At 34.3% G+C, this 11386-nt stretch overlaps 2 protein-coding genes across 2 annotated transcripts; both read left to right on the top strand.

Moving 5' to 3' along the window:
* Nucleotides 1-514: 514 nt before the first annotated feature.
* Nucleotides 515-5482, top strand: LOC118482621 (VAN3-binding protein-like). The gene is made up of 6 exons (XM_035978185.1): nt 515-848; nt 1611-1733; nt 2880-3312; nt 3556-3771; nt 3851-3958; nt 5119-5482. Exons 1-6 carry the CDS (start codon nt 555-557, stop codon nt 5325-5327), a joined length of 1383 nt encoding a protein of 460 aa, XP_035834078.1. The 5' UTR covers nt 515-554; the 3' UTR covers nt 5328-5482.
* Nucleotides 5483-8236: 2754 nt separating this feature from the next.
* On the top strand, nt 8237-10701 carry LOC110863854 (chlorophyllase-1). Its single transcript, XM_022113113.2, has 2 exons — nt 8237-8588; nt 9867-10701. Exons 1-2 carry the CDS (start codon nt 8259-8261, stop codon nt 10560-10562), a joined length of 1026 nt encoding a protein of 341 aa, XP_021968805.1. The 5' UTR covers nt 8237-8258; the 3' UTR covers nt 10563-10701.
* Nucleotides 10702-11386: the final 685 nt, after the last annotated feature.

An 11386-nucleotide genomic window follows, 5' to 3' on the forward strand; every position in this document is an offset into this window, starting at 1 on the left:
TCTACCAATGGAGACTGCTCGAAAACGTTTAAATCATTGCATGACGATGCGACACCAAAGTAAGTCGACCATACCCAAAGGTCCTGCAACCGCTTGAAGAATAACAGTTGGTCCATCTTGGTCACCTCATGTGTGTTGACCTCGCCATGCGGTCGAACAATTATACCACTGCCAATGACGACAATCCAAGCTCCTGATCATACCGGTAAACCATGAAGATTAGAATGAACCTCGTATATTTTTTAAAGGTCATACTAAGTGGTTTTCTCAGATAACGAGATCGTAAAACTCCATAATACCTTTAACAAAATACAGTATAACTTTAAGCTAAGTTAAAAAAAATATATGAATGCATGTAATTATTAATAAATAAAAAAATGGTAATGTACCTTTATAAAAGTCTTATTTGATCAAGTTCCCATTACAAGAGCAAAAGTTAACCCAACCCGACCCGACCCGACCCGACCGAATTCGTACGGTTATTATCATCATCCTCTATAAAAAGTATCATAACAGAACACTCACAGTCACATTACCACCAACAAAACTACTAAATGGACAGTTTATGGCAGGAGTACAACACCGCCGGCGGTTTTCAGCTGCCGGAGAGTCCACGTAAGCCGATGGAGTTCTTATCAAGGTCATGGAGTGATGCGACTCTTAAGACTCTGCATTCTCCGCCTTCGCCGTTGATTTCTAGGTCCGGCATAAACTCCGATGTTACGACGGAGACTAACGCCGTCGATGCGGCGGAGGAGGTTACGGCGGATGTGATTTCTGGAAATACGTTTTCGTTCGCTTCATCTGCTACTTCGCAGCTTGTGCTTGAACGGATTATGTCTCAGTCGGTGAGTTTTCGTTGTGTTTGGAGTGATTTGAGGTGAAATTGTTGGTTTAAGTGTTGTTATCGGTTTGCTGTTCGTAGTTTTTTTGAGATTTGTAGTGATTTGCTTTGAAAAACTCGATTTAATGCTTCTAATCGTGTTTTTGTTCGTAGTTTTAGTTGATTTGCTTCGAAAAACTCGATTTAATGCTTCTAATCGTTGTGATCTTCATAGTTTCTGTGAATTTCATAACGATTTACAATGAAAATACGATTAAAATACTATTAATAGTTTTGTTCTTCGTAGTTTAGCTGATTCTTTAGTGATTTACTTCGAATAGCTCGATTAAACGGTTCTATCACTTTGTTCTCCGTAGTATTTGTGAATGTTGTAGTGATTCACAATGAAAAACTCGATTAAACACCTGTAATCATTCTGTTCTTCGTCGTTTCTGTTAACATTACAGAGATTCACTTTGAAAAACTCGATTAAACACCTGTAATCATTCTGTTCTTCGTCGTTTCTGTTAACATTACAGAGATTCACTTTGAAAACCTCGATTAAACACATTTAATCGTTTTGTTTTTTGTAATTTTGTGATTAAAATACGAAAACTCATAGTTTCTCTCTCTAGAAACTTCTCTCACACACACAACTGTGTGTACAACGAAATACAGAGATCATGAAGAAGAGGAAGTTAGATCAAATTTGTGTGATGTTAACAGATCAATGTTTTGAATGAACATTTAATGATTTGAACAATAATAATTGAATGTTGCTTTGCAGGATCTATCACCGTTAGCTTCAGGGAGACTCTCACACAGTAGTGGACCACTGAATCCATCGCACATGGAAGAAACCGACAGTCCACACATCTCACCGTCCGATGAGTACGACGACGTCGTTAAGGTGTTGTATCTTCAATATCTATTTCTATTTCTATTTTCAACAAAAGTAGAATGTTTATAAATAGTTGTACATTGCTTTCTCTGTTTGCAAATCTTGAATTATTTGGAACCTGTTCCTTGTTTGAATATTTACTGTACAAATATTATTCCAAAATAAATTTCAACCTTAAATGAACGAGTAAAATGTTATGTTACTTTTGTCGCTTTAGTATAAAAATGAAACTTTTTTCTATCCGGATTCCTGAGGTTTCATTTTTGTTATCATTTTCATCCAATTGGCAAACTGAGTTAAATTTTTTTATTAACTTCTCCCTTTTTTGTCGTTTTTCTCATCTAATTAAAATATATAATGGCATAAAAATGAAGATTATACCCCTCATTTAAATGAGCAAAACGACAAAAAAGTGAGAAGTAAACAGAAAATTCTAATACAGTTTGCCAGTTGGATGAAAATGACAACAAAAATAAAACCCCGGGGACCCCAGATATAAAAACTTTTATTTTTGGATTGAAGTGGCAAAAGTGGCCTGAACTCGGAGACCATTTTGGAATTTTAATGTACTCTTTATAGACTACAAATTCATGGTTTTGTTAGTTATACACTATAGAGATCTCATCATAACCAATGCATTCAAAACGCGTTGGTAACATATCCTTGTCTCTGGCGGATTTAGAATTTTTGCTGAATATTACTAGTTTTTAATAACATAAATTTACTTAATGTGCAGTGGTATGTTTTGGAAGGGATTATTATGAATTAACAATAACAGAAAATTATAAATTTGTAGAAACTTTTCTTATAAATTAATATAGGAAAGTAATTTTAGAAAAGTTGAATATAATTGTTACATAACATATATATGCTTTTGCTTTATTCTAAACTGAATAGTAACATAGAAGACAAATAAATGATTGTGTGATCTGTTTTTTTGCTTTTGAATGTGATCCAAAAGATAAATAGTGAGACCTCCGAACCCTATGACTTTAACTTTATTATCCATTCAAGCGACAATGTTTCTTTTTGTATTGTTTTGCAGCTTTTCTTTTTGGTTTTATTTTGACCCGTCAACACTTGTCATTGTCAAATTATTCATCAAATCCTCATCAAATCCAAAATCATTAACTGCTTTTTACATTGCAACTACAGTTTTTGCGCGCAAACAACACGCTCCAACCGTTGTTTGCCAACGGTAGGAGTGGATACGGGGCAGGCGGGTGTAGCACCACGCCTGCAGGAAAGACAGTAGGACGGTGGTTAAAGGAGAGGAGAGAGAAGAAGAAAGAAGAGACCCGGGCGCACAACGCGCAGCTCCATGCAGCGGTGTCAGTTGCTGGAGTGGCGGCTGCGGTAGCCACCATTGCGGCAGCCACTGCAGCCGCTTCAGCGTCTAGTAAAGATGAACAAATGGCTAAGACTAATATGGCTGTGGCATCGGCCGCGACATTGGTGGCTGCGCAGTGCGTGGAGGCAGCGGAAGCGATGGGAGCTGAGCGAGAACACCTTGTTGCTGCGGTTAGCTCTGCGGTTAATGTCAAATCCCATGGAGATATATTAACTCTCACCGCTGCGGCTGCAACGGGTAAACCCTAAACCAGTGACCCATTTAGTTAAATAGATTTTTTTTTTTTATTTAAAGGTAAAAAAGAAAGTTAAAAAAAATAAGTGTGTATGTATAAATAAATATGTTATATATCATATTTATAATTATTTTTTATATGATTTTTATTTAAAGATAAAATTAAAATATATAAAAACGATAAAACAAAAGAATAAATGGGTAAATTGTAAAAATCGTCCATAAGTTGTGTTTTTGGTTTTCTAGCTCTACGTGGCGCAGCGACGTTGAAGGCAAGGGCATTAAAGGAAGTATGGAACATTGCGGCGGTAATACCAGTGGACCGAGGACTTAAAGAAAGTAAAAGTCAAGGAAATAACAATGCCTATAGTGAACAGATTCCATCTGAAGAGAACTTTTTGGGGATCTGTAACCAAGAACTCTTAGCCCGGGGGAGTGAGCTTCTTAAACGCACCCGTAATGGTAAGAACTAAGAATAACCATCTTACGTGTTTAGTTGACTTGATTAATGATTTGACTTTTGTTGGCAAACGTAATGCAGGCGATCTTCACTGGAAAATTGTGTCGGTTTACATCCATCGAACGGGTCAAGTGATGCTAAAGATGAAGAGTAAACATGTTGGATCTACCATCACTAAAAAGAAGAAAAGTAAGTGATCATATGGTTAGTTGAAAATCTGTTTCTACTTTCTAGGAGAGGCTTTCATAATGGGCTGGTCAGTTGGGCTAGTAGTGGGCCAAACCTGAAATGGGAGTTTTTTACTTTTTAGAATGGATCTAAGTGGCGGGCCCGGGCTGGGTCAGCTTGCAAACATTATTTTTTTTTTGGTAAATATTCATTTGGATTTTGAAAGATTATTAATGTGCTAAATACACAATTAATTAAAATATATTATACAAATAAAAATATGGTATTCTTTTTTAATAAAACAATAAATTGACGCAATTCAAATACATTTTGAATTTTGATTGGTGTTCGACCGACTTGGCCCATTTGACACTGTTATGAGCTAAACTTTATAGATTTTACTTGTTTGGCCCATTGAGGATCAAATATAATCATAATTAATCTATTTACCTATAAATGGGTGCCCATGGCTTTATAGCCTAGTGACATATTAGGGGTGGATTTGCCATTCAAAAAAAAAACCTATAAATGGGTACAAACTAACACCTTGGGCTTTTTGGTGTTGTTCACGGGTTGGACCTATACGGACACAAAAAATTGATACGCACCCGAAAATTGTGCAAGGCGTTAAACCTGAACATGACACAAATATTTCCTAGTTGACACAAACACAACCGTTTGCCTTGATCTTTTTTTTTTAGTTTTTGCATTTTAGTACTCTAAAATTGTACATGTATAGAAACACAAAGGTGTATAAAGAATTATGTTTAAAATTTAAAACTTGACGACAATTTCTCTTTTAACTTTTGAATTTTGGCGGTGAATACCTAATCATGAGAGAAACTTTAAAGAAAAAATAAACAGTTTAAACGGTCAATGCATGGACCCACCCACCAGGCTGACTCGAACTCGACCTGTTAGCTAAACATGTTTGTAGGTTCAGCTTGAAACTGACTTGTACATGTTTAGACTTAACCCAAACCCATGAGTTTAATGTTAGGTCCATGTCGTGTCAAAATTCACACCCCTAGTTCTTTCAAACACTTTTTCTCACAATAAAATTTATTACAACTAATTATCTGATTATTGAAATCACTTCAAAACATAAAACACTCCATAATAGTGTGGGTTCATGGTGAGATAAAGTATTACTTGACGGTTTCACTTGCGGGTGGTTGCAGATGTGGTGTTGGAGGTGTGCAAGAACATGTCGGCGTGGCCAGGGAGACATCTATTTGACGGCGGGGAGGAGCGACATTATTTCGGGTTGAGGACCGTGGGACGTGGATTAGTTGAGTTCGAGTGTAGGACTAAACGAGAATATGATATGTGGACTCAAGGTGTTTCTAGGCTTCTTGCCATTGTAGAAGAAAAGAAGTCCACCAAGTAACCATAAGAAGAACAAGAACAAGTGTGGGGAGGTATATTGTAATAACCAATAACCAATGTCTATGTGTGCTTAGTAAGCTTATAAGCATCTACTTCTAATGTTAAAACTACTTGTGATTCAAATTATGTGAAAATGGGTTGATTTGGGTTGCTTTCTCTTGATCTAATTTTATGGTACAAAAGTGATAAATAATATCTAAAAAGAAACGTCTTGAAATGTTTTATTAAACAAAAAATTGGATGATTTATTTTAGTTATGGTTTTCTCGATCATATTTGACATATGAATTACTTGTGAAACAAAAATAAAATAGAAAGTGTCGCAGATGTGAAATATGTGAAATATACCCTTCCTACGACTTTCTAATTTTTAGAGTCCAAGTATTTGAACCCAACACTTTTGTTGAAATTAAAACCTATATAAAGAAGCAACATGTATATGCATAATGAGTTGTAACCTATGCTTTGGACATTTTCCAAAAAAAAAAAGTTGATTTTCTACTTTTCACCCAAAGGTTTATATCTTTTACAATTTTAACTCTACATAGTTTGGTTTTATAACTTTAACCCAAAACTTTTTATTATTTGCAATTTAACTTCACAACTTTTTTCACTTATAGTTTTCATCTTTCGCAAATTTTCGTTTTACGTATAGTTCTAAATTTTTCGAGTTAATACGACGCTACGTGCATGTGTGGTTCAACGTTTTTACCTCAATTTTTTCACGTTTGAAAGGTTCGTCGCAACACGCATATCCTAGGTCGAGTCAGTGTTGGTGGTCGATGACGGTTATGTGACATTAGTACTATTTGACACCGTTTTACGCCCCGCCGCAACACGGGGTGTGCTTTGAGGGTTTTCTAAAGAAAAAATGGTTATGCATATGGTTGTCATAACATTGGCTTTGGGGGTTTTCCAAAAAAACTGATTTTTTTACTTTTCACCAAAAAGCATGTCATAAATTACTTTTAACCCAAAACTATTTATTTTTTTACTTTTAACCCAAATTTTTTTTTGTTTTGCAATCTATTCTCAAAACTTTTTTTACTTTCAACTTTGGCCTTTTATAGTTTTCATTTTCCGCAAATTTTTCGCTTTATGCTTGGTTCTAAATTTTGTGACTTAACACATTGCAACGTGCGTCTTTGGTTTAACGTTTTTACGTTTCGTTCTAAATTTTGCGAGTTAACATGACGCAACGTGCGTGTGTGGGTAAACGTTTTTACATCGTCTATTTTTTCCCCGTTTGACAGGTTTAACATAACGTGCGGATCCTAGATCCACTTTGTTATAACTAAAGAATCCCCGCCGCATTGCGACGGGTCGCAATCCTAGTTACTTATAAGTTACTAACTACTAATTTAATATATATTTTGTTTTATTACTATTGTTTTTAATTAACTCTTTTTTTTTAAATTAAAAGATAAAATACGAAACGATGAAATATGAAAAGTGGAAAAAATATTTTAGGCTCATAGAATTGTGACACGTGACGCAACAGTTATTTAGTTATAAGGTATAAAACTATGGATAAGCTATAAACAACTGATTATTGAGTAATTAACATCATCACGAAAACATGAATCTACTTGCATAAATCGATGATTAATTTAAGTGTACGAATTTAACAAAAGAGCAATACTAGTCACTCGTCCTTGATATGGTTAATAGGTGTGCAACACATTTTATAAAGAATTCACGTGTTTGATGGTCCATTCTACCATAGGCCTGTATTTCTCCCGCTAAAGATAATACCGCCAATAATTTCAATTCAAATTTTAAACATCTTTATTCTTTTTACTAAAAATATTTATATAGTATATTTTGTAAGTGAAGGGCCATCTTTACACATGCCCCTAAACATCCGATTTCTTTTTATCAATATTTGTTTGTTTTGTCTACAAGATGCTTAAGGATTTGTTTTGGTTGCTCGAAACTTGCTAAAAGGTCAATCATCCCGGTGTTAAACTTATATGAGCACGTTTAACTATAGAGTTCTATTGAGATTCACAACTAATGCAGCCAAAACACATTGGTAATATTTGAGGCAGGTCATTCCTTATGAACCAGATATCTTTTATGTCCACACCTAATGAGAGATTTGCCAAGGAAGTTACACCATAGATAGCCTGATAGAAGCATCCACAATGCATAGTGTGAGCCGGTCCTGTGTGAATAAAAATTCAGGCTTTCGTCTGTGTGCACGGATACTCACCAACAATACAAGGTGTCTCTACTTGTAAATATAATTTTTGCTATTTAACAAAAAACAAGATCACAAAGTATATAAACAAGAGATATTGGATTTAAATAACCCAAACTTTTACCATTTGGCCGATAACACCCCCAAACAAGGGATATTGGATTTAAATAATTATAACACAAAATTTTACCATTTGGCCGATAACACTCTCAACTCACGAATTGTATCACGTCACTTCCAACTTCCAACTTATTTTCCTCTGGCACTCCCAAACTAACTGAACCCTAACCCAATTAGCTGACGTCAGATGCCACGTCAGTAAACAAGTACCACATCAGATGCCACGTCAACTGCCTGCCATGTCAAATGCCACGTCAGCAAAAAATTAATTGGGTCAGGGTTCAGTTAGTTTGTGAGTGTCAAAGGAAAATAAGTTGAAAGTTGAGAGTGGCGTGATACAATTCGTAAGTTGGAAGTGTTATCGAGTGAAAATTAAGGTTATTTAAATACAATATCCCTATAAACAAATACATATGTTTATCTATACGTACAAAATTTGTATCCATAGCATTCATTGCACATATATATCTAATGGCAACTTGTGTGAGCGTGTAAACAAATGACAACCACAAATTACGTGAAACAAAACATGGGAAGAAGAAGACAACCTTGTTCAAATATCCTCGTTTTTTACGTGGCCCTAGCAATTCGACTACAAATATGTTTGAGAATGATAGATTCATCATTTTTACTTGCATTTGAACCAGTTTGTTCTTCAAACATTCTAAAAATGGTGTTGTATACCGAATCTTTATCGACACCAACACGGGCTACTTGTTTTGACGACGGAAGCTACACAGTGGAAAAGAAGACCATACCGAAATCATCGAATTCTGATACACCAAACCCGCCTTTGTACATTGTTTACCCTACCGAAAAAGGGACTTTTCCCGTTATACTCTTTCTCCATGGCTTTTCCATCCTTAATACATGTTATTCCGATCTCTTCGAGTTTATTGCCTCTCATGGTTACATTATCGTCGCTCCTGGTCAGACTTTGGTATTATACTTTATATATGTTTAGTGTCATGAATTTGTGCCCATATATAGACCATCATATGATAAGTTTTATGTCTCAAAAATGCAAATTCGTAAATTTGCGGGTTGGGTCCGGGTTATTTTTGGTCTGAACCCATAACACGTTTAGCTAAAGTGCTAAACGAGTGATGTTTGGGTTGACCTATTAATAAGTTTAATTTTATTATCTTTTTTAAGAAAATGTTTTTATGTTATATAACTTGAACTTATTCTTCATATGTCCAAATTTAAAAGATAAAAGATAAACGAGTATAGGGTTCTATAGTATAAATGTAATTGATGTATGTATGTACTATATGGGTTGTAAATTTGTAGAATTAAAGTGTCAATATGCAAAAAAAAAGGTTATGTGTTTGATGCATGTTCATCTTCATCTACACGTGCTTGACGTGAATTAGGCCTGTAAATAAACCGAACAAAGGTATGTTTGTGTTTGTTCAATTTACTTTAACCGAACACCAACATATAGTTGTACACATTTTTTTGTTCATGTTCTGGCTTATCAAGAAATTGCGATGTTTGTATTCTTTTATGTTCGTTCGTTTAAAACCTAAACGAACAGATCACGAACGTAAACGGACATAAACAAACAAACTTAAATGAACATAATTTAACAACACAAATAAACATAATTGAACAAACATAAATGAACACAAATGAACATAATTCACTAAAAATAAATTAACATGAAGTAATTTTTTATATAAATTAGTGATTGATTATGATAAGTTTCATTAGAAAACCGAATTTTTATTGCTAGAAAACCCAATTACCAATTAGTTATATTTATATAAGTAGTTAGAAAGTTCCTTTTATGTTTAAATGAACATAAATGAATGAACAAAATATGTGTTCATATTCGTTCGTTTATTAAATAAACGTATTTTCCCCTGAACAAGTTCACTAACAGTTCATGAACGTTTAGTTGGTTTACAGGCATAACGTGAGTTAGGGATTCATGTCGTGTTTAGGATCGTGTTAAACTTTTGAGTTCGTAAAATGTTCAACATGCATACATGACTCATTTAACACCCAATCTAACAATCTAACATGTGAGTTAGTTAGGTAGACTTAACCAAAGGCATCACAAGTAAGATCTTATTTGATTTGAGTTGGATCTATCCTATTTGTTACATCAGGTGGATTATCACCCCAATAAACGTTGTCTAGAAGAAAAAAAAAACAATGGCATACTCATATGCTAAATGTTGACTTTTTATTCTTGTGTTGTTTATTATAGTTTGAGCTTTTGAAAGGTCTATGTGCATTTTCTGCTGTTGGTGACGTGGACAATGCAGCCGAAGCTGCTAACTGGATAAACAAAAACCAAGGCGAAAACCTTCGACTTGTACTCCCAAATAATGTATCACCAGATCTTGAAAATGTAGCACTAGCCGGTCATAGTAAAGGAGGAAAAGCAGCATTTGCACTAGCACTAGGCCATGCTAATACGAGCCTTAAATTCAAGGCTCTTATCGGTTTAGATCCTGTTGCAGGCCGAGATACATCAAACAGGCTCGAACCCAAGATCTTAAACTACATACCCCAAAATTTTAAAATACCCATGCCTATAGCCCTAATTGGGACAGGCTTGGGTGATGATGGGTGTTGCGGGTGTTTTCCACCTGCAGCCCCTTGGGGATGTAACCATCCTTTTTTCTTTAACGAGTGCAAACCCCCTGTGTGTTATTTTGTAGCCAAGGACTTTGGTCACATGGACATGGTTGATGAATGGTTGATCAAGTTATCGGGTATGTTTGTATGCAAAACAGGGAAGGGTTCGTATGCTGATATGAGAAGAGCTTGCGGAGGCATTTTTGTTGCCTTTCTCAAGACTTATATGTTTGATGATGCCAAAGATCTCACTACTATTGTTGATTCGCCCGATACATTTGCTCCAATTAAGCTCGATCCAGTTTTATGGCTTCGATCATGAGAGCTTCAGTTTGATCTTTTTGATAATTTGTTTGTCGTTTACCATCCTCAAATGTTCGTTTCTTAGTTCAAAACTATATATCATGTATACAAATTTTTACTGTATAATAAAGTAAACCATTGAGGGACACTTGTCATCATATAAGGCTATCTATTTTTTAGTTTTTCCGCCAATCTCTTCTACTTAATTATAGTTAATTATGATTTAGTCTAATTTTTTCTACTTAATTATAAATAACTCTCCTACTTAATTATAGACAATTATTATTTACTTTAATTTTTTCTACTTAGTTATAAATAATTATTATTTAGTTTAAATTTATGTATGTTTCAAATATTTTAATAAATTGAAAATAAAAAATTAATTAAAGAAAGTTATTTTAATTGAAAATAACTAAAGTTATTAAAGCAAAGATTCGTCACTTAACACCATGATGTGTTCTCGAGAGACAATATATATATATATATATAGGTAAAGGATCCTGTACAAAGTGAGACTTTTGTAAGAAGTGTGAGAAATAATTTGGGAGTGACAAGTGTCCTTTATCCTAATTAATTCAAAAGGGTATATTAGTAATTTGACTTTCTTATCATTTAATTGATTTCAAAGATAACTGCAAAAAAAAAAAAAAAAAAAAAAAAAAAAAAAAACTTGCGATGAGTTTTTATAGGGATGAATCGAATTTTGAATTAGGAGAAATTTTAGGAAACATTATACATCTGATTGTTTTATCTTCTTCATCATCTTTTAATCGCAACATCTTTTAATCATATATTGTTCATGGCGTGGTGTTTTAAACATCTGGAGATATTGACTATGATTCA

The sequence above is a fragment of the Helianthus annuus genome, chromosome 1 (genome assembly GCF_002127325.2).
Source record: "Helianthus annuus cultivar XRQ/B chromosome 1, HanXRQr2.0-SUNRISE, whole genome shotgun sequence".
Classification (NCBI taxonomy): Eukaryota; Viridiplantae; Streptophyta; class Magnoliopsida; order Asterales; family Asteraceae; genus Helianthus; species Helianthus annuus.

Excerpts from the sequence above, each read along its gene's own strand:
- LOC118482621 (XM_035978185.1), top strand. The coding sequence starts at position 555 with ATGGACAGTTTATGGCAGGAGTACAACACCGCCGGCGGTTTTCAGCTG. Across the intron at positions 1,734-2,879 it reads AGTACGACGACGTCGTTAAG|TTTTTGCGCGCAAACAACAC; the intron begins GTGTTGTATCTT and ends TTGCAACTACAG. Across the intron at positions 3,772-3,850 it reads TCTTAAACGCACCCGTAATG|GCGATCTTCACTGGAAAATT; the intron begins GTAAGAACTAAG and ends AACGTAATGCAG.
- LOC110863854 (XM_022113113.2), top strand. The coding sequence starts at position 8,259 with ATGATAGATTCATCATTTTTACTTGCATTTGAACCAGTTTGTTCTTCA. Across the intron at positions 8,589-9,866 it reads TCGCTCCTGGTCAGACTTTG|TTTGAGCTTTTGAAAGGTCT; the intron begins GTATTATACTTT and ends TGTTTATTATAG.